The sequence below is a fragment of the Mustela lutreola genome, chromosome 1 (genome assembly GCF_030435805.1).
Source record: "Mustela lutreola isolate mMusLut2 chromosome 1, mMusLut2.pri, whole genome shotgun sequence".
Classification (NCBI taxonomy): Eukaryota; Metazoa; Chordata; class Mammalia; order Carnivora; family Mustelidae; genus Mustela; species Mustela lutreola.
Window position 1 is genome coordinate 196,867,347 of NC_081290.1, and position 25,392 is coordinate 196,892,738.

The following is a 25,392-nucleotide window of genomic DNA, read 5'->3' on the forward strand; positions in this document are numbered from 1 at the left end:
CCCTCCACCTCCACCACTCCCTGGCTGAACTTCCCCAGCAGGAGCAGAGAAGTTGGACCCCCTTCCTCTGTTCCAGCTTCACCTGTGGGCATTCTGTAGTTACCCCATGCTGGCCTGGCCTCTACCCTGCCTTGGGTGCCCCCTCGGACCCTACCTGGACACATTCTCTGGGTCTCACCTCAGAGAGGCTGCCCAGCGGTCCTATGAATTCCTCCTGTCAGGATGGTTTTACACCTTCTGTCTTGGGGAAGGGCTTGCTCTACCTTAGAATAATACAAAATGGTTCCACAGCCCACAGAGGAGGGAGAGCTCCAGCCTCCTGAAAGGGACCCTCCAGATCAGTGTCATAGAACATCCCAGAGGCTGAGGGCCAAGTCTCCTGATGGAAATCAAGGCAGGCACCAGAACTCATCTGAGCTCCCAAGCCCCTGGAGATGGACTCTGGAGAGCAGGGCAGTTGGGTAGTGAGGGAAGGATGCCCAGAAAACTTCTAGAACTTTCTGTTACCTCCCCACCCACTGACTCCTTAGCTGCCCTGTGGTGAGATATTCCCTGACTCTGCCACCGCACCCCCCCCACCCCCACCAGCAGCTAGCTGTGCTTCCCTTACCCCCACACCCTGGGCCCTGCTTCCTTCTTCGGGTGTGTGACCTTGACCTGAAACTTTTGGTTGCCTTGAGAAAAGGATGAGCGTAGGTAGATTTTGGAAGCTGTGGTCCTTTGTTTCCCCTCTCCCCTTTGGTTCTCCCTTCCCAGAAGGGCTCAGCACTCCTGCGTCCATGTTCTGAGGGCCTCTGGGTGGGTTGCCGGCCACCCTTGGCCTCAGAATCACCCCTTTCCCGCATTCCCAGTGCGTGTGTGTGTGTGTGTGTGTGTGTGTGTGTGTGTCACTCTTAGACGGAGGAAGTGGTTGAATCTAGCTGCAAGTGGTTGAGGCCTGGGCCCCAGCCCCGTGCCCCCAAGCCCAGCAGGGGCTGAGCTCTGTCAACGGCTGGCGTGGGGTCGGTTGCTTTCCAGGGTGAGAAGGGCCTTCAGCGTCCAGAACTGCAGCTTTTCTTCTGGTCTTGGCCCCTTGCCTAGGACCAGGAGACATACAGACAGCTCCTGACACTCTCTCTGCCTACCCCAGCCCTGCAGAGCTGCCCTGTGGAAAGATGCTGGGACGACTCCAGAGTCTGAGGCCCTGGCTTCTGCCCAGCAGGGTGGAGGGGCTGCTGCTAGGACTGATGGCAGGTGCCGGCCTGGTGAAGCCCTCAGTGTCTCCCGGGGCCTTGAGTGTGATGAGGCCGGGCAGCAGAAGCCCACAGGCAGCTGTCCTTGTGGGGTGGGATGGTTCCTCCTTCCTGCGTGGACTTTCCCTCTGCAGCCCAGCCAAGTGGGTCACGGGCTCCGGGATCTGGTTTCCTGGGGTGGGATGGGGAGGCTGGGGGTGGCTGGAGAGGACGGGGTCCCGTTTGCAGAGGGCTGGGCCCACACGCTGTTGCTTCTGCCTTTGATCCAAATCCTCCTGCAGGAGGGTGTGGGTTCCAGGGGCTACAGCCGTGTTCCTTGTGTCTACCGCCTGCCGCATGTCCTCCTCCCTAGCAGCCTTTGTAAACACCTGTCTTTACAATAAAAAAGGCTTAGCAAATAACACAAGTACTTACCATGTGTCAACCAAGCGCTTCTCTCTCTCTTTTTTAAAAAAATATTTTATTTATTTATTTGAGAGTCATCACACGTAGGCAGGGGTTCCGTAGGCCAGTTCCCTGGTGAGCAAAGAGCCGGAGCCCTCCGGACCCCCGAGGACCCTGAGATCAGGACCGGAGCTGAAGGCAGAGGCTTAACCCACTAAGCCACCGAGGCACCCAATCAAGCACTTCTTTAAGCCTGGCCCCAAACGCTTAACAAACAGACAAAAGAAAAGGATGTGCCGGAGGCTTATTTCTATCCCTTCCTGTAAGCCTCATACACACCTTTCATTCAGCCCATTTATCTGTGAAGAAATGAGGATCTGGCAGTTGAAACTTTGGCCAAGGTCACAGCTCCTAAGCAGCTGAACAGGGGACTTGTATCTGGGGCTGTTTTGGAAACCTGCTTTTCGCAGTTGAGCTCTCCACTGCTCCCCCAAACTCCTTTCCCCATCCTTTGGTGCCTGAAGAGGTTCAGAGCTGTGAAGGGCTTTGCTCAAGGCCACAGTGCGTTGGTGACAAGGCCGACCACAACCTCCACCTCTGGACTCCCAGCCCAGAATTCTTTGTGCCGACCCAAACTCCACATCTCCCCATGCCCGCCGTGGCACCCCTGCCCAGAGTGCAGGCTCCCTGCTTGTCAGCCCCTCCCAGCCCCCACCTCTCCCTCTTTTCCCCCGGTAATTACTTCCATCTGGCCCGCCCGCCAGGCTCCTATTCCTTTGGAAATGCGGCTCTCCGCCCACAGGGCTGCCAGGCCTCAGCTGACAACCATGGCGACACGTGGGGAAGGGGAGTGGCCCTACAGGTCCGAGCTCGGGGACTTGGGCCAATGTGGCTGCCCCCAGGGTCCAGGGTCTGCCATTCCCAGGTCCCTGCCAGGCAGGAGCACCTTTGTTCCGGACACCCGTCCTTGCCTGGCTCCTGGCAGGAGAAGCTCTTTCAAGAGAGCAGCTCTCAGTCCCAGAGGTGGGGGTGGGGGTGAGCTTCCCTTTGGCCCGGTCCACAGGCGCCCGTCCCATGGCCCCCCTTCCCCTGCCCCTGCAGGTGGCTCAGGTCTTGGGGCGGGAGGCCTGGTTGGAAGGGACAGCAGGAGAGAAGTGGGGGCCAGTGAGGGTGCGCCCTGGGGACCTGGGGACCACTGTCAGAGGCTTCAGGAAGGGAAGTGAGCAGGGCAGTCACAGCTGCAAAGGCTGAGGGACCCCAGAGCTCTGGACAGATGAGCATGGGGTCTGCTTGTTTCTGTTGGTCCCAGGTCATTGGCTCAGAATGAGCAGAACTAGAGATGCATCCTTCTGTTTTGTGCCATAATAAAATAAAACATGCACCTTCTCCCAGGGCCTCTGATGCTCTGTTGACTCCCTTGCCTCAGGCTCTGCGGAGGCCGGCTAGGGAGGGAGGCCAGCAGGGCCCTCGATGGGGCTAGCTGGAGATTTCAGGAGCGCACTTCTGCCTTTGGAGGGGGCACATCGCTCATCATCAGAGATGTTTAAGCATACACCTGTGACCTTGACAGGGACAGTCCCAGGGAGATGCAGGCGTAGGAGGGGTGTATTGGTTGTGTGCAGCGGGCTTGAAAACTTTTAAGGTATTTTCTCCCCTGAGATTTTAGGATTTTGGTGTAAGCTCCAAGAGCCTGTCTTGCTCACTGCTGTATTCATGGTTGGAATGATGTATAGCAAACAGTAAGTGCTCGGTAAATATTTGTTTGATAAATGTATGGAAGAGGTACCTTGGGTTTTTTCTGTCTTCACTGTGTTCCTGCTTTCCTTCCTGCTTTTCCTGAGGCAAAGGAAGAAAGCTGCCCTTTTGACAGGTGAGCTGTCTGTCCGAGAAGGGCCTGGCCTGGCCCCGCTTGCTGCCATGCTCCCCCCTCCCCCAACCCGGGGTCTCTCTTAGGCGCTGGAGAGGCAGGCAGGAGGCACAGGACAGGAGTCTGCCCCCTGAGGAGGGCCTGCCCCTCATTCCAGCCCCACTCCCGGGTGCAGCTGGACCCGTTCCTGTTCCTGTCTCCCCTCCTCAGCCCAAACTTGAGGTACTTGCACAGACGGGTCCTAATCTCCCCTCTTGTCCTGACATCGGTCCTCTCCTCCTGTTCAGGGCCAAGAGAGGTGACCCTAGGGCTGGAGCCCCACTCCGGTGTCCACTTAGGAGGTGGGGTTCACCCCTATTATTGCTTCAACTCTAACAGTTGCTCTTCGATGCCTTCTCGAAGGCTTTGCACATAAAATCTCATGTGAAAGTAGGACAGAGGGTTTTCTGGAATTTAAAGTGTTTTATTTGGGAACCCCCCCATTCAACCCCATTAAGACTTTTATTTTCCCAGTAGCATGCCGCATGTGTTCTCATCTCCTTTGCTCCATCTGTCCCCCTCCCCCATGCCGCCAATGGCTTGGCTACTCTGGGTAACCTCCTTCCTAAATGGCGAGTGTCCTTCAGCATCCAACCCGAGGCTCTGCTCTGGGAAGCCTGCTGGACCGCCCAGCTCCTCCCATGCGCCCCGAGTGCCCTTGGGTCCCACTCTTGCCACGTACAGGGACGGTGTAGGGGAGACCCACTGCCCTTGGGTCCCAGTCTTGCCCCATATGGGGACGGGGTTAGGGTTGAGCGGTGCTCTGGGCGGTGTGGTAGAAGTGTTAGGCTTGTCCCCTTTCCCCGCTCGCTGGCCTCAGGCCCTGGGGTTCCTCCCCTGAGGAACCCGCACTTTGGATAGAGAGAGTGTTTCCAGTGATGCCCCAGGGCGTGGAATCCCGTACTCTGTAAACGCCAGGCTGCTGTGTCTTCTGGGATTCAAGGGGGTGCCCAGATGCTGAAGAGTGTCCAACGGCAGGGCCCCGGTGGCCAGAGGCAGGCGGCCGGGCGGGAGCCACTCACTGCTGATGGCACCCTTTGTCTCCTCTCTGTCTGCACCCAGGTCTGTAACCTTTGGCAGGTGTCAGGTGGTGATTAGTGCTCCATCAGCTGGTCTGTGAGTTGGGCTTGTGGCATCTGCCTCACCTCCCAGGTTTGGGAGGCCCAGGGAGGTAAACATTTGCAGGTTGGGAAAGGCCTTGGAGGTCACCACGAGGCTGGACCCGCAATTGCCTTCCTCCCTGAGCTGTCCCAGCATCTGGAACCTCGCTGCCTCATAGTAGCAGCTCTGTAACTGTTTCTTTTTGCAAATGAGGGAGCTGAGACTCAAAAAAGTAACTTGCTGTTCAAGCTCCCTGAACATCCCCTCTGCCCCTCCGTCCACCCCCTGCCCCCATCTCATCCCTTTCTCTGAGGTCCTGACATCCTCCAGGCCCCAAAGACCAGGATGGGCTCCACTACCCCCAGGGGCATGGCCAACGGGGGACTGGGTGGGCTAGGACACGTTCTAGAAATGTCCACTGTCATCCTGCTTCTCTAGGACCTGCTCTGTTCTCAGAGGGGGCTAGCCCTGGCCTGGCAGGGGGGAGTGTGCTCTTGGAGGGGGGCACCCATCCTCCTGTGTGGGCCCTTCTCCCCATATCACTGTCCCCCCTTCTCCGCTGGTCTGCTCCTTGGTCCTCTTTTCCTCTTTTTTTTTTCTTTTTCTTTTTTCTTTTTTAAAGATTTTATTTATTTATTTGACAGACAGAGATCACAAGCAGGCAGAGAGGCAGGCAGAGAGAGAGGAGGAAGCAGGCTCCCCGCGGAGCAGAGAGCCCGATGTAGGGCTCGATCCCAGGACTCTGAGATCATGACCCGAGCCGAAGGCAGCGGCTTAACCCACTGAGCCACCCAGGCGCCCCTCTTTTTCTTTTTCTTATCGTTTTCTGCCTTCCGTTCTTCTCTCTTCCTCCCTTCCCATCTGACTCCTCTTCTTTCCCCTTCTGTCCTCCGGAGTCCCCCATGCTCCTTGCCTCAACATCTGAGTGGTCTTCACGCGGCAGCTGCATTTCCAGCGGTCGGGGAGGTTCCCTTCTGGGCTCTGGGGGTTCAGGAGCGCCTGCTGTTGTTGGCAGCTCCAGAATTTTCTAATGAGATGGTTCTTCCAGCAGTTGGGCTTGGTGAAGGGACAGTGCCGGCCCAGAGGAAACTCAAAGTAAACTTAAACTCTGCTCCCTGGGTCCTCACCCACCTCCCTGGACGTCCTCCTGGGCAGGAAGGTGGGACCTGGTCCGAGTGCCGGAGGGTCTCCCAAGAAGAGTGGGCTGGTGGAGCTTCTTTGGCTTCTGACCTCCGCCCTCCCCACTCCTCTCTCCAGAGCTCCAGCTCTTTCCCCAGAGGGACCTGCTGGGATGGAAGAGGCTGGTCAGAGCAGGGAGGAGTTTTCTGCTCAGACACCTTTCAGGTGAGCCCACATGGGGGGTGTGTGTGTGCATGCTGTAAGTATGTGGATGAGTGTGTACGTGGGTTGTGCAGGAGAAAGAGAGCATGGGTGTGCATCCGTGTGTGGACAAGTAATACAGGTGGGCCTGGGGGAGTCTGTGTCTTCTTCCCCCACACCCCCTTTCCAGGCCTGCTTCTAGCCCAGAGTTCTCCTCTCTGTGGTTTTTGTGACCTGGCTTTGCACGGGGCTCTGTACTGTCTTGTGGGCCAGCTGGTCCCCTGCTGCAGTCCCACGCAAGGATGACTGATCTCTGGCCACCCATTTAGCTGCCTGGGGGCCCTTGGGCCAGTGTTTGCCCCCCGCCTCCCAAAATGGAGGCGTGTGGGGGCTTCCTGCCCAGCGTCTCAACTCTGCCAAGGCGGAGGGAATGGGGAACAGCTGCGTTGGCCGATTCCAGCTCCTTATGGATTTGGTTTGACAACAAAGCTCCCTCTGTGTGTTCTCAGGCCCCTTACATAACCCGAGGGTGGGGAGTTGGGGGGAGGCAGGCAGGAGGAGGTGGAGATGGGGACAGGGAGACACCGGGACAGGATGGCTGGAAAGGGGACAGGGACACGGGGAGGAGAGCAAAGGGGAGTGAGAGAGAGAGAGAGAGAGAGAGAGAGAAAACGTTGGGAAGGAGAGAGAGGAGGAAACAGTGTGTCTTGACCCTACAATTCTAATTGCCATCTTCGAAAGTGGGAACGAGCTGGATCTCTAGGGCTTCTGACTTTTGCCCAGTTGATGCCTCATCTCCTTGAGCCCCACCCATCAGCCCCGGACCCGGACCCGGACCCACTGAGGAAGGGCTAGAGATCTGTCTGGGAGGAAGGGTTTGGGGCTGGGCAACCCCCCACCCCGCCCCGCCCCCGCCCTGTAGCCGAGCACTTTCCATAAAGAAGGGAGTCATTTTCTTCGCTGCTCTTGGGCTGCCATTCACTACTCCAGACCCCTGGCCCGGCTCCAGAAGCCCCTCTGGTGACCCTTTTTGTGAATGGCAGGCATTCCCTGTGTCCTGTCAGGCTGCTCCAGGCCCCCACCTAGCTCCCAGTTCCTAGCCTCCCGCCCAGGACCTCCCCACAGCTCCAGCCCTCTGCCCACCCCATCGGAGGTCCTGTGGCCCTGTCCCCGCACTGCCCCCTCTGTCAGTAATCAGACATTCTCTTCTCACCATCACTATCCCTGCAGCTGTCCAAATAGAGTGAGAAGAAAATGTTCTCTTTCCGGAACAGCTGGACTGACAGGCCGGGAAGGCCAGGTGAGCCGGCCAGGCTTGGGGGTGGGCGGCACCTTGTCCCAGGTCCCTGCTCTGCTAGCTCCCGGGCAGGAGAAAACAGACGCTTGGAAGAGGGCAGGAGGACCTGTGGGCCTTCAGGTGGGACCAGGGTCCCCGTGGCTGCGTGGTCTCCTGGGTTTTCTCAGGGTCTGCGTTTTCCCTGTGCCTCAGTTTCCCCAAGTCCTTATCTGGCACCAGGCTTCTTTGAAAAAAGCCTCTGGATCCCATTTAGCCCTGAGGGCAGTGCTTGTCCCAAGGTAGTGGTGGATTAACAGGGCTGTATTCTTGGAAGCTGAAAACAGGGAGGACTCTTGAAAGGACCAGGGGAGGAGCTCTGGCAAGGCCCCAGATTTGGGGTGCTCAGGCACTTGGTTTGACCCCTGGCACCGCCCTCAGTTAGATTTAGGGTGTCTGCCCAGGAGGTATCCCATACGACTTGAGCCATAGCTCCGTGGAGAGGAGGTGTGGGCGAAGCCCAGACCTGTTGAACGAGCCCTAGACTCTGGAATCCTCAGTCCCCAGGCCCTGAGCAGCTTGTGCCTTGCCCTCCCACCACCTCCCCCAGGTCTGGGATGATCCTGAAATTGCTAATGCCTCAGGGCTGGAGACATGAAGGCCTGAGTGGGGTAGAGGGATGGCTAGGGGAGGGCCTAGGAGTTTCCCCGATTTGTGGGGGAGGGGGGTAGGCCAGGAGGACAGTCCCTCTCCGAGGGATCAGGGTTAGGTGCCCGTGCAAAGAGGCCAGGCCAGGAGGATGGTGAGTGAGGGCGCCAGGCGGGGGTACCCTTCCCTGGGCCAGCTGCCTCTGGCCCATGCGTGACTGAGGTCCCAGGCTGCCCTGGGACACTCCCCAGCCCTTCTGGGGACATCCTTACGAGGCTGTGAATCTTCCTCCTGTCTGCTTCCCTGCAGCCCCTCTGTCCCAGTGCCCACCTCCCCCAGTACCTTTGAGCATGACAGGAGTGGGACTCCCTTGCTGGGAGCTGGGCTTGGCCTGGCTGAGGGCCAGGAGTCCAGGGTTTCTCTTTACCCAACTTTCAGAGGTGAAGAGAAGGCCCCCGAGGGCCAGCGTAGCCACTCCCTGCTCCTCTGGAAGCTCCCGCTCCCTGGCTGGGAGCCCCAGGGACCTGTAGCCTGACAAACAAACCGGCCACAGCTGAAGGTGAAGTTGAAGCCGGGTGGGCAGTGCCCTCAGCTGCAGGATGGGGGAAGAGAGCACCCTGGCCGAGGGGGCCCAGCTGACCTCAGAAGCTGTATGTTGGGGGGAATGGGCAGGAGAGGAGAAGGAACAAGGGGTGTGTGCCTGTGTGTACGAGTGTGTAGGGTTCCTACGTTCCATGTTGGGTCTGGGTGTGCCTCTGAGCAGACAGCTGTGTGTTTCTGTAGAGATGCGCTTGTAGGTTTTTGACACAGGAGGGTTCGAGCGGGCAGGAGTAGGGTGGGCTTGAGGGGTTCTGAGTGTCTTTCTGGGGCCTCCCAGCTCTGGGTTGTGGGTGAGGCTGTGGGCATTCAGATTGGCTGCACATTCACCCTATGGGAGAGCCCTGGGGGCAGAAGTAGCTGTGGGTCCCCTCTGATCATGCCAGCCAGCCCTCCAGCCAGTGCTCCCACCGGCTGTGCTCTGGGCTCTGCCCCGAGGGACCTCGGCTTCCCCCAAGGGTCAGCACCTTCCCCAGCAGCACCTCGAATGCTAGCCAGGCGTCCCCTTACGTCATCGCTGACCTTGTCCTTGAAGGAGAGTCAGTTCAAGGAAGGTCTTACCGATGTGTAACCATCTTAAAAGAGCCTGTCTTACTGGCTTCGCCCTTCCCAGGGGACAGGCTGCGGCCAGAAATGCAGTCTTGATTTTTCTTCTTCCGGGTTGCGTTCTTGTCCAGGGCCCCACCCAGGGGCCCTAGTGCCACCCCTGAGCATATGCATGCACCCCGAGGCCCACTTTCAGCTCCTCTCGCTCTGTCAGGCTCCTGCTGGGAATTCAGTAGTGGGTCCTCCCCTGTGGATACCCCAAAGCCTCTCTGTTGCAGAACCGCCATTGCGGGACAGTGTGCATCACCAGGGGAGAGAGGTCTTCCTGCTGCTCCATCTGGAACAGCCGTGCTGAGGGCACCCTTCTTGGGCCAGAGCTGGCATAGTGTTCACCTCCCTCGAGGTCTCAGGACTGAACATGGCCCTGCCCTTTCCCCGAGTGGGGACTTGAGGAGAACCTGCTGGGGCGGGGACAACCAGCAGAGGGAACATCACTCTGGAAAGAAGTGAGGAGGGCTACTGCTTCTGGAACTGCTAGGAAAAGAGGATGCTGGCCAGCGGAGGGGGCCCCATCTGGATCCCCTTGGGATGGCCATCAGGTGGGACTCATCAGGGGCCCGGGCACCTTCTCAAGGATGTGATGTACCCAGAGAGAGAGCTCAAGTGGCTTCTCCGGTGAAGCCTGCTCCCTCTCTCCCATCCTATACTTCTCACACCCCAGCAATGCACCTAGGGTCTGGCCAGTACAAGGTGCCTGGGTTTAGTACGGACCAGTCTGGGTGGCAGTGTCTGCCTCTCTCCCTGGGCAGCTGCTTGCGTCCTGTGTCATGTGTGCAATGGGCCCAGCAGCCAGGAGAGGAGAGCATGTTCATGGTTACAGTAGCAGGTGGGAGCTGCGGTTGTGGACCCCTCCCTTTGCTGGGATGCGGAAACCTTGGGTGGAGAGGAGCTGCCAAGCTCTGGGGCAGACCTGGACCAGGAACCCCTGCAGCTTCCTTTTGCCAAGTGCCCGGTTGTCAGCCTGGCTGGAGCTAAAGCTTCAGGCTTCCAATCCCAGCATGGCTTTCAAGGCTCATACACCTTCCAGAACTTGCCCTCGTGACCTGCATTTCACAGAGGAGGAATCTGAGGCCTTGAGAGATCTAGGACCTTGTCCAGGGATGCTTGGGCCCTCACTGCGGAGGCTGGGTTGGACCTTGGGTTTGTGTTCAGAACCCTTTCTTCTGCCTCCAGAATGCCAGAGGTGCTCAGGGGTCTGGGGGGTGGTGGCTGGGGTTTTGGCTCAGGCAGACCCTCTTAGGGAACAACAAAGGAGGATGTGAGTTTACCTGGGTAATAGGGCATCTTCAAGCCCTGGAGCTGTCCTGGGACCACCCCAGCTTTTGATGCGTGATATCACTTTATTGGGTGGTCCCGTAGCCCCGAAGCTGGTAGTGATTCAGGGGAGTCAAAGATGGTGATAGCGACTTCTTTTTTTTTTTTTTTTTAAAGAAGAACTGGGGCGCCTGGGTGGCTCAGTGGGTTAAGCCGCTGCCTTCGGCTCAGGTCATGATCCCAGGGTCCTGGGATCGAGTCCCGCATCGGGCTCTCTGCTCAGCAGGGAGCCTGCTTCCCTCTCTTTCTCTCTGCCTGCCTCTCTGCCTACTTGTGATCTCCCTCTGTCAAATAAATAAATAAAATCTTTAAAAAAAAAATAAAATAAAGAAGAACTGAACTTTTTTTTTTTTTTTTTTTTTAAAGATTTCATTTATTTATTTGTCAGAGGGGGAGAGAGAGAGAGAGAGAGAGAGAGAGAGAGCGCACAAGCAGGCAGAGTGGCAGGGAGAGGTAGAGAGAGAAGCAGGCTCCCTGCTGAGCAAGGAGCCCCATGTGGGACTTGATCCCAGGATCCTGGGATCATGACCTGAGCCGAAGGCAGGGGCTTAACCCGCTGAGCCACCCAGGCACCTCCCGGTGATAGCGGCTTCTGCAGAAATCACGCCGCCTTGGTGATAAGGGTCTGTTTGTGCGCATAGCCACATGTGTTTGGCAAAAAACGTGGCACTTGGTGGCTTTGCCTGCTCCCAAGCTGAGCCTCTAGCAAGCCCCTGGTGCCTCGGGTGCTCAGGTCTTTGCAAAATAAGGGCGTGGGATGCTTTCACTTGGTGAAACTTGCTGTACACACTTGTTCTGCTCATGCATTTTATTTTATTTTATTTTATTATTTTTTTAAAGGACATTTTTTCTTTTTTTTTTTTTTTTAAAGATTTTATTTATTTATTTGACAGAAATCACATGTAGGCGGAGAGGCAGGCAGAGAGAGAGAGCGAGCGAGCGAGCGAGCAGGAAGCAGGCTCCCCGCTGAGCAGAGAGCCCGATGCGGGGCTCGATCCCAGAACTCTGGGATCATGACCTGAGCCGAAGGCAGAGGCTTTAACCCGCTGAGCCACCCAGGCGCCCCTGCTCATGCATTTTAGACGTCTGTTCGTTTCCATGTTGGTCTATGACCTACCATGCGACAGGCATTAAATTTGGTGCTGGAGGTGGTATGGACCGCATGGAGTCCCGCTTTCTCGGGGTGCACGGATTCATGAGTACAGGACATGGTGTGGTGTCGTTGCTACAAAGGGAATAAGATGGAGTAAGGAGGCGAGTGTCGGGGTAGAGAGGAGACTCCTGGCTGGGTAGGCTGGGACCGTGTGCTGGGAGCAGCACGGGAGAGTGGCCAGGACAAGGGAAGCCAGGGAGGGAGGTCCAGGCTTGGGATTCCAGATCCCGACCATTTACACTGCAGGCAACCCCTGCCCAGACAAGGACTCAGATGTCACACTGTTGGCACTGACTGCAGCCCCCTCCCCCTCCCCAACCTTCAGTCCTGCCTCCATTCTCAAATGGGGCTGGGGTGTGGAGGGGGCATGCAAGCTAAAACCCTCCTTTGGGGAGGGGAGGGCGTGTTTAGGAAGCGTCGGGGAGGCCTGGCCGTCATCCAGGACTTTCTCAGTCCAGTGGATAGTCATTTGTGTGTCGCGTAGGGCTCAGTGTTTATTTCTTTGCTTTTGATCACAGAACAGACTGACTAAAACATACTGTTTCTTCAATGATGTTTTAACCACCCCGCATTCCAGACAGCTGCAGCTTTTGGATTCCACTTAGCGCACGAGAAAGGAGTATGGCTAATAGTCACTATTCACGGAGCATTTCCCATGTGTCTTTTCTCCATTATCTCGCTAACCAGCCCAGCGAAAATCGTGGTAGGGGCTCCTTACCTCCAGATCGGGAGACCGAGGCTCAGGGGTGCTAAGTGGCAGAGGCAGGGTTCCGTCCCGGTGGCGGGTCCCCGAGGCACAGCTCTGGGCCAGAGTAGGCTGTTCCTTGTGACCTGAAATGTGGCCATCTGCGTGGGCCCTGGGCAGGTGCGGTGTGTGAGGGATAGCCGAGAGGCCGGCTCTGCGCAGGCACTGGGGCAAGTTGCCAAGGTCAGGAAGAGGTTGGGTGTGGGCAGAGCAGAGATTGGGCTGGGGCGCCAGGTGACGATGTCACCTTGAACTCTGCCTCCATGCTCAGAATCCTGACCGCCCGGGGAGGAGCGGGCAGAATGCAGGGAAGAGTGGAGACTTCCCAGCTCTGCCCCCACTTGAGACCTTGGGACAGTGCTCACTGTGGCTGTCCCTCAGAATGACCAGGGCCCTCTGCAGGCATCCCAGACACCCTGAGTTGGCCTCTCAGAGATGGAAGCCAGGAAGCATCAGCTGCTTTAAGTTTCTACGCGTGCTTCCTGTGCAATCGCAGACATGGCCTGGTCCAGCGAGGTCCGAGAGGAACGCAGTGGGAACCACAGTTGCAAGCCACATATGTAATTTCAAATCTTACAAAATCCTAAGTTAGCGGCGCCTGTCCGGCTCAGTGGGAAGAGCATGCCACCGTTGATCTCAGGGTCGTGAGCTGAGCCCAACGTTGGGTGTAGAGATTACTTAAATAAAATGTTATGGGGTGCCTGGGTGGCTCAGTTGGTGTAGTGTCTGCCTTCAGCTCGGGTCATGATCGGAGGTGGGGGGGTGTCTTGGGATCCAGCCCTGTGCTGGGCTCGCTGCTCAGTGGGAAGCCTGCTTCTCCCTCTCTCTCTACCGCTCCTAATGCTTGTTTTGTCTCTCTCTCTCTCAAATAAATAAAATAAATAAGAAAATAAAATTTTGGATATGTTAAGTTAGCCACATTTTTAAAGAGTAAAAATGAGGAAATGAAATAAATTTTAGTATTTTAACCCAGTAGAGCCAAAACATTACCGCAGTGCGTGATCAGTATAAATCATTCTTAAGGTGGTGGTTTCCTTTTATTTTTGTACTAAGTGTTTGAAACCTAGTGTATGGCTCCCCCTTACAACAAACCTCAGTGTGGACCAGCCACATGGCAAAGACTCCAGAGCCACAACTGGCTGGGGGCCACCGTGGGGGACGGGGCAGGGCTGGTGCTGTCCTCTGCTTTCAGAAGAGGCCTGTGGAGGCCAGAGGAGGGAGGGGACTGGCCGTGTTGGTGGTGACCTGAGTTAAGCCCCAGCTCTGGTAGTACCTTTAGCTTTGGTTCCCTGGGGCCGAATTCCTAGGCTCCTGGGTGGGAGGTCTGAGGAGGGAAGCCTATCCCAGAGCCCCTGCGGGGGGGCCCTGGGGTAGGTCCGCAGCCCCACCAGATTTTTCCTTTTCTTATCCTAGCTCTGAGTCCATCCTGGTTGATTCTCTACCCTGTCACACAGCTTCAGGTTTCTCACCCAGACAATGGAATTCAAAGCCTCTACCCCACCCGCGCAGACACCAGAAGTATGATTTTCAAGTGGTTCCCTCTGGTGTCTTGTGACCGGCAGCTGATAAAGTGGGTGATACAGTGTTTCTATCCAGGAGGCTGCAGGGCTGGGCTGGTTGGGGTGCGTGATGGCAGGGGGGAGGTGGCAGCCTGTGGACCCCAAGGGTGGGGAACAGAGAAGCTTCTGTGCTTCCGTGGGAGGCCTACCAGACCCCTTTCCCTCCAAGCTTGGGTGGCTGGACAGATCGCCCCATCTGCCCACTCATGGGCCTTGAGGCTATTGGCCAATTTCTCAGCCCTCTGCTGTCTCGCGTGAGCTGGGGCCAGGGCAGGCCTCTTGCGCTGCTCCCTGCGCCACCCCCCAGCGCCCCCCGCCGGCCGGGGTGCACTGTGGTCACACTGTGCTATTCTGTGATGGGGAGAAGGCAAAGTCTTAAGGCTGTGTCCTGCCAGGTCTTGGGTCGGAGTGGATAGAGCGAATCTCAGACTCCTGGTACTGCCTCTTCCTCTCTGGCTCCAATGACGTCCCTGACGAATTGATCATTTATTGATTCAGTGAATTTGTACTGAGAGCCTACTGTGTGCCAGTCGCTCTTCTAGACATGGGTGATACGGCAGTGAAAACAACGGAAAAATCTTTACAAGCAGGGGAGGGGGACCAGAAATGTTGGATGTGTATGGGATTTTTGATGGCAGGTAGCAAAAGTGCATAAAGAAGTCAGTGAAGAGATACCGAGCCCCGGTCTCTCTTGAGTACATAAGAGGCCATGGAGAATTTTTGTGCTGAGAAGTGATGCAAGTAACTGACCTGTCCTGGAGAATTGCCTTTAGCTGGCCATCTCCATCCAAGAATGAGAGATTAAAGTAGGTTACCCAGTGACCTGTGTCACCATCTTGCCTTACCTAGTGATTGTATTAGCTACATTAATTTCACCATCCTGCTTGAGTGTCCTCTGGAATGTCAGCCGCGGACTCTGAGCTTGGAGGAAACATGACCCTAGATTCCTAAGGGGAAATGTGGGAAAGCAGGTGTCACGTACAGTCCTCTTGGGATGGACAGGGTAGCCACCCGAGCTAGGGTCCAGGAGGCCTGGCTTACCAGCTGAAGGATTCGAGTTCCGTGCTAGGGATGTGATGTGATAAGTGAGCGCAGCCTTAGCCAGCATTCCTGGAAGTCTGGTGTCCAGATGGAGGGCAGCGCTAATCCCGTGGCTACAGTTGTATGCACTGCAATCATGCTGGAGAGCTTCCCGAGCAGCCCCAGGCCACGGCATCGGATAGAGACTGTGTCCCACGAGGAAGCTGCCTGAGAGGGAGCACGGGAGGCTGCTTGTAGCTGTTGTAAGCATTCGAAGGACTTGGATCTGATAGAGGACCGACTTCCGTTACCTGCTCCGAAGAATAGCCTTGGACATTCCAGGGACCACGGAGTCTAGGGACTCGTTCCCTTACAGGAGATCTGTTGATGCCATAGGGGGTCGGGGGCTGGACACGTGGGCTCTGGAGCCAAGCAGCCGGAGTCGCAGTCTTTGTCCTCACAAGCTTTACCTCCCTAGGCAAGTAGCTGACCCTTCTTGAACCCTGGGTCCCTTTTTCTGCAATGTAGGGCATGATCGTGCTTAACTTATAGGGTTGAGATCATACTTGGACAGCCCTTAAAAATGTCTAGCGGAGTAGTTATCAGCATTTTGTAATGTCTGGAGACAATTTGGTTGTCACAGCCGGGCACTGGGGTTCCTGCTGGCATCTGGTGGGTCGAGGTCAAAGATGCTGTTAAACATTCTGTAGTGCACGGACAACCCCCAACAACAGTGACTTATCTGGTCGCCAAAGCAATGGCGAGGGGATGGGGACCTTTCTGGTGTCCCACAGGGTAAGTGCGCTGTACATTTTAGTAGTTAATAAGGGATGTAATGCGTGTTTAATCTCTTCTGAGTGCTTGTGTGTCAGATGTTTACAAAACATCAGCTACCTTCTGAACTCTATAATAGAGTCTGAAAATACAAAGAACTCTCCCAGACCACAGAGGTCATAATCTCCTGGGCCAGATACAAAACACATATTAATATAACATAAAATTGTATTAGGGGATAAATCATCTTGTGTGATCCAGGTCTGATAGACTCTTGGTATAAACGAGCCTCCAGTTTCAGGTCAGTAGATAGTGGGCGAGACATGAAAAGCAGTAATTATATAACATGAAATTATACTACTTGTTAAGTGCCAGAAGCAAGTTATAAACAATATTTGATGAGAAGAAAAACATCGGTTCTTAGAAATATCGTAAAAGACTTCACAGAGGAAGAGCCCTTTGGACTGGTGCTGGAGTGGGGTTGTCCTTGGGGGAAAGGGGCTTAGGGTATCCTGCTGCAGAGGTGGGCAGAGGGGAGGGGGAAAGGCAGCTCCCGCGGTGTGCTTGAGAAGAGGGTGGGAGGTGTGCCTTCAGCACTTAGGGCCCAAGAGTAAAGGCTTCTGATGGCCACTAAGGAGCTTTGGCTTTTCACTTAAGGAATGGGAGCCATTGAGGCAGGAGGGTGGTTTGTTGGAGATTATTTCTTGCAAGCATAGTTTGTTGGCAGTTCCAAAGAAAGAGGTTGAATGAGGAAAGACATGTGACAAAGAGACCAATTAGGAAGCAAATAAATTGGGATGGGATCTAGACTTGTTGTGTCTCAAGACCAGGAGATGAAGGACTGTATTCTAAAACATTTCTGAGGGGCATCTGGGTGGCTCAGTCAGTTCAGCGCCTGCCTTCAGCTAGGGTCATGATCGCAGGGTCCTGGGATCGAGTCCCGTGTCAGGCTCTCAGCCCAGTGGAGAGCCTGCTTTTTCCTCTCCCTCTGCCGCTCCCCTGCTTATGCACTCTCACTCTCTCTCCCTCTTCCAAATTAATTAAAAATCTTAAAAATAAAGTGTTTCTGAGGCTCTAGACCGGTGGCCTTCATGCCGCATCTGGGTTTTATTTTATTTTATTTTATTTTGTTAGTAATTGCTACACCCAACATGGGGCTCGAGCTCACAACCCTGAGGCCAAGAGTTTCCTGCCTCTCCAACTGAACCAGCCAGTCACCTCTCAGCTGGGTTTTGTAAAGCCTCACATCCCCAGTGCCTCCCACAAAGCCAAGCATTCAGTAATTGCTCAGTGAGCTGGTTGGAATGAGGAAGTGGGGTAGAATCAATCATGTTTAGTAACTGTTTTGTGGGGATGGCGTGAGGCGGGGGCAGATGTTGGAAGACTGAGCTTATGATCCTGTGGGTACGAGAGTGATTGGGGCAGAATGGGAAAAGCGGTCTAGCTGGGGACGTGTTAATTGTGGAGAGTTAAGAAAGGTGCAGGTAGAAGGGCCACCGTCAACCAGAAACACGAGGGTGGGATCTGGGGAGGGTCTGACTCATCAGGGTAGGAGCAGCGGGCAGACATCTGAAAATGAATGAACTTGTCCTGTAAAAACAGGCGGGAGAGCAAAGGTTCAAGGACAGATCCCTGGAGAATGCCAGCCCTTAGAGGAACTGGGGCCAGAAGAGACTGTCACCAAGAGAGGGAAACAGGGAGAGTCCTGACTCAGAAGCCACAGGCATTGGCCCACAGTATCAAAGGCTTCAGAGTAGGAGGCAGAGAAAATAGATGTTCCTCAGGTTTGGTGTGGCTGCTGATGGCTTCAGGAGGAGGAGGAGCCATTTCTGCATGAAAATCCCGGTGGGAGCCGGGGTGGGGTCGGATAGGGCACCGATACAGAAGTGTGACCAGCGGAGGTGGACATGCAGGGATGGCCCGAAGAGGAGGTGGAAGCAGAGAGGGCTTTGTTTTGGGGGGGGGGGAGATCGAAGTCTGTTTAGTAGGAGTGAGGGGGAGAGAGTGGGAAGAAGCAGGGGGAAGGGGGATCCCTGATCGGAAGGGTCCTGGCGAGGGGAGTGGGGATCGATGTCTGGTGGAAGCACTGGAGGTAACAGGAGGGGTGGCTGAGTCTAGATGGGGCAATCAGGCAGCTCCAGTGTTTTCCTTGCAGAAACAAAGGGACAGTGACATTGATTATGTGAGTTGCTCAAGGTCTCTGAACCAATAAGATCGGAGCTTCTGCTTCTCCCCGCCTTGGTCTTCCCAGACCCTTGCTCGGGGACAGTTGACCTTATCCCTTAGCTGGGCCCCAGGGCTCCAAGGGACCTGGCATCACGCTGTGCCCTTGGGCGGGTGCGCATTCCGTTCCTCCTGCTTCAGGTAGCAGGTGGGTGCCTGCTGTGTGTGAGGTGGCGAGTGTCCACCCAGCCCGAGGCACAGTAGCCGCTTCGGGGGCCTTCATGCTTCACCCTGTGCCCTGGGCTCTGCCCTCCAGCGAGGTCCGGGGCCGTGCTCATGGCCTCAGGTCAGCGAGGGACTGCTGTGCTATTTAGCAGAGCACCTGAGAGCCTGCGGGCTTCCTGCCTCAGGGTCAGCTTTGCCTAGTGTGTCGGGGAAGCTGGTCACCCTGGTGGCTGGTGGCAGGCAGGAGCTGCTGCATGTTGGACATGAGTGGAGCGGAGTCCTGCTCTCTGGCCCAGGTACTGTCCTGTGACTTTCCCCGTGTCCTTTCGTACCCAGGGGTCTGGTCAATAATGCGGGGCGGCCCACAGCTGGGAGAAGGCTGTGAGTCCACCTGGGGCAGCCGCCACCGGACAAGCTCGGGCACTGGGAATGTCTGTTGCTGCCGGGCTCTGGTCAGGGCTTGGCCCAGGGAGGGGAGGGCTGGGCTGATGACACCCCAGACTGGGTGGGTGGGGGGGTCTTGGGGCAAACTCTAAGCCTCAGCAGTCTGCTTCTCACACACCAACACCGTTTGGGAACCAAGACGTCCATCGCCAGGCAGGCTTTCTGGGGAGCAGGTCAAAGGGGGCTAGTTTCCGTGTTGCTTGGGATCCGACTAGTCCGCTGTGTTCACCTCCCGCTGCCAAAGGTCTCCACCACCCCGGTGGGGCCTGGAGGGCGGTCGAGTCTGTGTCTTTCAGTTACTGTGGAGCTCGCTCGATGTGCTCGCGTCTATGCTGGCTTCCCCTTAAGAGAGGTGGGGGAGGGGGGTTGGTTTTTGTTTTGTTTTTCACTTAGGAATGCCTGGACACTGCCTTTAACACATTAAATCAGAATCTTGGAGACTGGGACTGAGGCCTCTCTATATTTTTAAACTCCTCAGGTCCTGGCCTTAGGCTAGTCAGGCCAGCAGTGTTATGACCTACTGATACAAAGGGAGCTGCCAGGAAATGGAGTGAGTCCTGATGAGGAAGACAGAATGGAAGGGGGCAGAGGGTGAGGTTCGTGAAGTCGGGAGGTGTTAGGGCTGGGAGGGTCCTGGTGTGGAGCTCTGCAGCACGGAGTGTGCTCCCCGCAGAGCGGCCGGGAACCACCTGGGAGCTGGTTAGAATTCGTGTCCAGCCTTGCCCAGAGTCAGAAGGCACACCTTAAAGCCCGAGTGGCCTGCTTTGGCCGTCATGCGAACATCCTCATCGCCTTTGTCCTGCTCGGTGGTTCCGAACTCTTACAGCTTGTTAGAATCCCTGGAGGTGCTCGAGCAGATTCCGCTGCTGGGCCAGACGCATCAAGTCCCAATTTCAAGGTGTACGACCCAGATGCTCTTAATTATTTCTTATTTTTTAAAAATGTTAGCACCCTAGGCGATTCTCCTGTCAGTTAAGGTCAAAAACATCCACCTGAACCAGTGTTTCTCAGGCTTGAATGTGCCTGTGACTCATCAGGTGATCTTACTCAAGTGCAAATCCTCATGTTGTCAGTGTGGAGGGGCAGGAGAGCATGCATTTTTTTTTTTTTTAAGATTTATTTATCCATTTGAGAGAGAGAGAGAGCACAAGCAGGGGGAAGGAAAAAGGGAGCACTCCGGCAGACTCCCCACTGAGTGTGGGCTCGATCTCATGATGCTGAGATCATGACCTGAGCAAAAATCCAAGAGTCAGATGCTTAACTGAATGAGCCACCCCGGTGCCCTGAGATTATAAATTTCTAATAAGGTGCCCTAGTGATGCCCATGGTGCTGATGTGATAAATATATTTTGAGCTGCAAAATATATATATTTTTGGGGGACTCAGAGCAGAGCATGGGGGCAGAACATCGTCTCCATAATACAAATATATAAATATTTCTACACAATATTTATATATCTAAAATATGTTTTCGGCTAACTTCCCAGTTTCACAGCCAAAGAAAATGAGGGTCAGAGAGGGACAAGTGACCGCACCACCACCACCACCACTAAGGTAACCCAATGTGCCAGTCATCAGTAGTACTTCCTGAGCACTGGCTATGTGCTGGGCCGTGTGCTGGATGCTAGGAATCAGACAGACCTCATTGGTACCCTCACGGAGCTCAAACTCCAGTGGGGAGGACAGAGAGCAAGTAACTAGGCTCAGTATAGATCAGGAGAAGTGCTCTGGATAGTGCCAGGGTGAGGAATGACTTGGCAGTGACTGAAGGAAGAAGGCATGCCACTTTCGGAGGAGGGGTCAGGGAAGCTTCTAGAACCATGACTTTCACTGATGTCTTTTAACTACAAATCCAGAACTTTACTGGATAGGGTCATCCTCCATCCCTGCTGGGGTTTGGGGATGGGCGCTCCTGACTCTCCTGAGGATGCCTGGCTCTGGTCCCACACCCCTCCCCCCCACTCCCTGCCAAGACTCTCATTCTTTGGTGTTTGTGGACTCAGAGCAGAGCGTGGGGGCAGAGCATCGACTCCATAATAGGACAGTGTTCAGGATAATTGATTTATGATTAGTAACAAAAACCAGCTCTCATCCTGATGCTGTCTCCTGCCCTGAGGAAATAATTGGAGGTTTTCCAGGTCTCCCTGAGAGCTGGAGCTTCCGTCCCTGTCCCAGTGGATCCCAAGGATCACCTGAGCTGCTTGTGAAAATGCCTGTCCCAGGTCCCGCCCTCTCTGATTTAGCAAACCCCGGGAGGAGCCCTGGAATCTGTGTTTGCAGGAAGCCGCCCAGGGTAACTTCTGATTCGGGTGACGGGGTGGGGAACACTGTGTGGATGACAGAAATGGCGCCTGGCATCCCACACCTCGTGGTGTTCTGTGCAGGCTGCCTAAATTGTTTCCCCTGTGACTCTGCAGTGTGGCCCTGGCTGAGTTTGGGTGTAGGGACCTCTTTGCTTATGTGTGTTTAGCAGCTGACCCCCTTCCAGAGCCCTGTCCTTGCCATGCCAAAGTGTCTCCCATCTCCTCTGACTAATGCCCCGCCCCCCCATTTAAACAGTTGCCTCCATGGAACTCCATCCACCCCCGCCCCCAGCACTGGGAGGATGAGAGCTTGGACCCTGTTTGCATTTAGTTAGAATCTAGAACTGGGGACCATTCACAGTCCCAGTGCCAGGCCAGAGTGGATCTGTTTGGCTGGAGTGGTGAGAGACTGAGGATGTAGAGGTGGGTGGTAGCAGAGACAAGGGACTGCTTTGGATGGCGGAGAATGATAAATGTCGCTGCCTAAAATACAAATCATAGCCACGTACAGTTCACTTCCATGGCAAAGGTGTGTAGAGTTTCCTATCTGCCTCCTGGAGTTGGCCCCTCCCAGGTAAAACTGAGGAAGGGGACCAAGAAACCACGCCAGGGAAGCTCGAATAGGCCAGTCTGGCGTGGGACCTCATCTTTGAGGAGTGGGATCTGGGTTCCCTTGCTCCACCTGGACCCCAGATGCTGCTTTCAAGGGATTAGAGGATGTCTACTCTCTGGGTGGTCACCCCGGAAGCAGCTCTGTGCCTTCTGGAGAAGGAAAGGCAGGCTGCGGTTGTGTCCTCCAGGCTCTAGGTAGAAGGTTTCCAGAGCTGACCACACACCTGTGACTCCTAACCTCCTAGGTGGCCCGAGGCAGCCGGGATGACAGCTCTCCCCAGGAACCCTGCTACCCGCTGAGAAACATGATCAGCAAGTCCCGTGAGTGTTGTCCCGGGGCTCCCTGACCCTGAAGGATGGGCCCCCCAGAAGCAGTCTTCAGCATCTGCGACCCGCTGGGGGCTGTGGAGGGACAGACACATGGCCAGGGGACCCTCTGTTCATCTTGAAGGACCATAGAAACACAGGCTCAAGCCCGGTGCTGGAAAACCACGGCTAGGCGAGGGTCGGGGACTGGGTCTGCTTGAATTGGAGGTGGCAGGGGCCCAAAACAGGGTCGGTGGCCTGGGGCTGTCTCTGCCTGTCCCTGCCTCTAGCTCCTCTGTGCATGTGCCCTGCAGGCTGGAAGCTCCTGGCCATGCTGGCTCTGGTCCTGGTCGTCATGGTGTGGTATTCTATCTCCCGGGAAGACAGGTACTTGGAGCTCTGGGTCCAGCTTCCCGGTCCTTCCATTGGTTCTTCTCAGCAATGGGCTCAGGGATGGAGTGTCAGGGGGTGGCCGACCTAGTGGGCCTGGGAGGGTTCAGAGGGCGAGGGTATGGCTCCTTCCTTTAGCTGTTAGCGTGAAATCCTTCCAGGAAGGTTAGGTGGTGGGTTCGGGGTGCAGGGTTTGTAACGCCTCATCAGAGCTGCTCAGAGAAAGGAGAGCTGGATCTGCTGTGAGTTGGTCTCAGAGTGAACTTGGGTTGAGATGATTCTACCCTGTGCATCACTTGCTGGGACCTGGGGACCTATGTCATGGGAGAAAGTGGAGGCTGCCTGGGACGCTGGCCCCTGGGCCGGAGAGGTCTAACTGGAGCTCCTGCCTCCTCCCTTTTCTGTCTCTAGTTTTTATTTTCCCATCCCAGAGAAGAAGGAGCCATGCTTCCAGGGGGAAGTGGAGAGGAAGGCCTCTAAGCTGTTTGGCAAGTAAGTTCTTAAGGCTGAGGTGGGGCGGGCATAGGGTGAGGTGGGTGGGGAGTTTCAGAGGGTGGGGGCCTCAGTGCTGGCGTAGATGGAGGGGAACGTGTTAGTGGACATGGGTTAGGTGACCCGTGAGGGGAGGAGAGGCCCTTGAACATACAGATATATAAGCAATATAGTAAGACAGAATAATTATGTTATTATATATAATATTATATAATATATAAATATAATTTTTAAAATATTTTTATTTATTTGACAGACAGCCAGAGAGGGAACACAAGCAGGGGGAGTGGGAGAGGGAGAAGCAGGTCCACGGGGGGCTCCATCCCAGGACCCCAGGATCATGACCTGAGCCAAAAGCAGGTGCTTAGCGATTAAGCCACCCAGGTGCCCCATAAATATAATTTATACATTGAGTTGGAGGTTTTAGGGGCCCCAAATATTATATATTATACCTTACTTTTATATATTATAAATAATGTGCTTATTATATATAATGTTATTATATATTATACTTTTATATATTATATAAAAACATAACCATGAATATATATTACTGTATATTAAAGTATTTAATATATTTAAGTATATAAATATATAGTTTATATAACATGTATTATTATACCATAAAATATCATATAATTATATCACTAAAATATCATATGATTATATATATTATATTAATACATGATATATAATAACTATTATATACAATATTACATACTACTATATATGACATATAGAATATTAGTCAGGGGCCTCACCTGACCCTGGCTCTGGCTTCTTTAAGATTAATCCCTTTCTCATCCCGGCCCTGCGTTCACCTCTGCAGCTACTCCCGAGATCAGCCCATCTTCCTGCAGCTGAAGGATTATTTCTGGGTCAAGACACCGTCTGCCTATGAGCTGCCCTACGGGACCAAAGGGAGTGGTAAGAGTGGCTGGGTGAATGGGCATGGTGGGCTCACCTCGGCCACGCTGCTTCTCGCTCTCTGCTGCTCATGGTCCCAGTGCCCACGCTTTGAACCAGGCTCCGATGCTGAGGTCAGGGGAGGAGGGGGCAGCAGAGGCTCTGAGGAGCAGTGGAGGGAGAGCTGGCAGCCTTTGGGAAGCTGGCTGTTGTCATCGGCCCCTCTCAATCTGCATCTTTTTGTAGAAGACCTGCTCCTCCGGGTTCTAGCCATTACCAGCTACTCCATCCCAGAGAGCATCCAGAGGTAAGGAGACAGTCCCTGCCCCGAGTCTGGGCACCTTCTCCTTTCTGCCTCCCAGAGATAGTCATAGGCCAGCACCTCCCAGCGAGGCTTCCTATCTCTGCTACCCTGGGGCCAATTTGACCCTTCTTTCCAGCCTGCCTGTCTCCAGGGGAGGCAGGGACGCCAGTATCCACGGCAACTGGGCCTGGGCATCTGGGCACCGGAGCAGGCAGGGTATTGCCCTGACGACATGCGGAGCTGGGTAGGTGAGGGGGCTTTGAAATGGGATTTCTTATTAGACCCCACTAGGAGCCTTCCCTCCTCTCCTCCTCCACCTTCTGTTCTCTGCTCAGTTCCTCTGCCGTGAAAGCTGGGGAGTCAGCAGGACCCTAAGTGGGACTCCTTGGAGATGCCGGCTCTGTGGGGATCAGAGGCCGAGGCAGCTTGGGAAGGAATCCCAAGGCGGGCCCCAGGCAGACCCAGATCAGGAGTTAAGCAGCACAGGCGCAGGGGTCTCCCCGGGGGCTGATCACCATCTCCCACCGCAGTCTCAAGTGTCGCCGCTGCGTGGTGGTGGGGAACGGGCACCGGCTTCGCAACAGCTCACTGGGGGACGCCATCAACAAGTACGACGTGGTCATCAGGTCTGTAGCTTGGGCGCTCGTCCCTTCTGTTTGGGAGGGACTGTCAACAGGCCCGTGGGCCTCCACGTGACGGGCCTCCTCCTCCCGGCCTTTCAGATTGAACAATGCCCCTGTGGCTGGCTACGAGGGCGACGTGGGCTCTAAGACCACCATGCGTCTCTTCTACCCTGAGTCCGCCCACTTCAACCCCAAGGTGGAGAATAACCCAGACACACTCCTCGTCCTGGTAGCTTTCAAGGCGATGGACTTCCACTGGATTGAGACCATCCTGAGTGACAAGAAGAGGGTGAGTGGGGACTCGAGGGAGGGGAGGGGGCGGGGCTCCGAGACGGGACCCTGCCTGTCTGAGAAGCTCACGCTCTACAATGTCTGCCCTGTGAAAGAGCCCAGGAGGGGAAGGTGTGAACTCCGTGTTCTGTGGGGCTTCTGAGAAGCCACCACAGCAGCCAGGGTCTGACAAACTGCGGGCATGCGGTGGGCACTCCAAGCTTGAGGCTGCCCGGGCCAGGGAAGCTGCCAGAAAATGTGTGTGCCAGTGAGACACCTGGGAGGAAAGCAGCTGGTCAGTAGTCCTCTCCAGGCAGGGGTAGGCTAGAACAGGAGGTCTGTCCTTCTGGGTGGTGTCCCCTGTGTCTTTTTCTCATCTAGTCAGATGCTGACACTGGTCCCATCGAGCATTTTCACCAAGGGTTTACGCAGCCCCACGCTTAAGCCCCTTCCACCTGTTTGGTGGAAGTGGGCAGTAGCTGGACCCGCTACCCTACACAGCTTGTCACTGCCCACCCCGCCCACCACCAGTAGGGTACTCCCACCTCACCCCACTCCTCTCTGGTCGCCCTTTCCCTCTTGAGTGCGGGCCTGGCCTCCACGTCCCTCCCGGTTCACCCTGCACTCCTGGGGGCCTCCGCCATCACATGGACCCCATCTGCCTGCTGAGCACAGCCTGGCTGGACTCGAGAAACAGGCATGCCCACAACCCTATCTCTCCC

At 55.3% G+C, this 25,392-nt stretch overlaps 1 protein-coding gene across 6 annotated transcripts in view; it reads left to right on the forward strand.

Annotated features, from left to right (window-relative positions):
• The window catches only part of ST3GAL4 (ST3 beta-galactoside alpha-2,3-sialyltransferase 4), a 31,894-nt gene that overhangs the window by 2,022 nt on the left and 4,480 nt on the right, over nucleotides 1-25,392 (forward strand). For 2 of the 6 annotated variants that reach the window (XM_059184553.1, XM_059184570.1), the window contains exons 2-9: nucleotides 21,625-21,700; nucleotides 22,000-22,072; nucleotides 22,487-22,567; nucleotides 23,397-23,494; nucleotides 23,720-23,780; nucleotides 23,914-24,021; nucleotides 24,308-24,403; nucleotides 24,500-24,689. In XM_059184553.1, the coding sequence (XP_059040536.1) occupies nucleotides 21,685-21,700; nucleotides 22,000-22,072; nucleotides 22,487-22,567; nucleotides 23,397-23,494; nucleotides 23,720-23,780; nucleotides 23,914-24,021; nucleotides 24,308-24,403; nucleotides 24,500-24,689 (723 nt within the window). In that variant the 5' untranslated portion in view covers nucleotides 21,625-21,684. Of the gene's footprint in view, nucleotides 1-5,880; nucleotides 5,968-7,173; nucleotides 7,244-17,938; nucleotides 18,317-21,624; nucleotides 21,701-21,999; nucleotides 22,073-22,486; nucleotides 22,568-23,396; nucleotides 23,495-23,719; nucleotides 23,781-23,913; nucleotides 24,022-24,307; nucleotides 24,404-24,499; nucleotides 24,690-25,392 lie in introns of those variants that run through there. The other 4 variants (XM_059184530.1, XM_059184562.1, XM_059184537.1 and 1 more) reach the window with 4 other exon arrangements.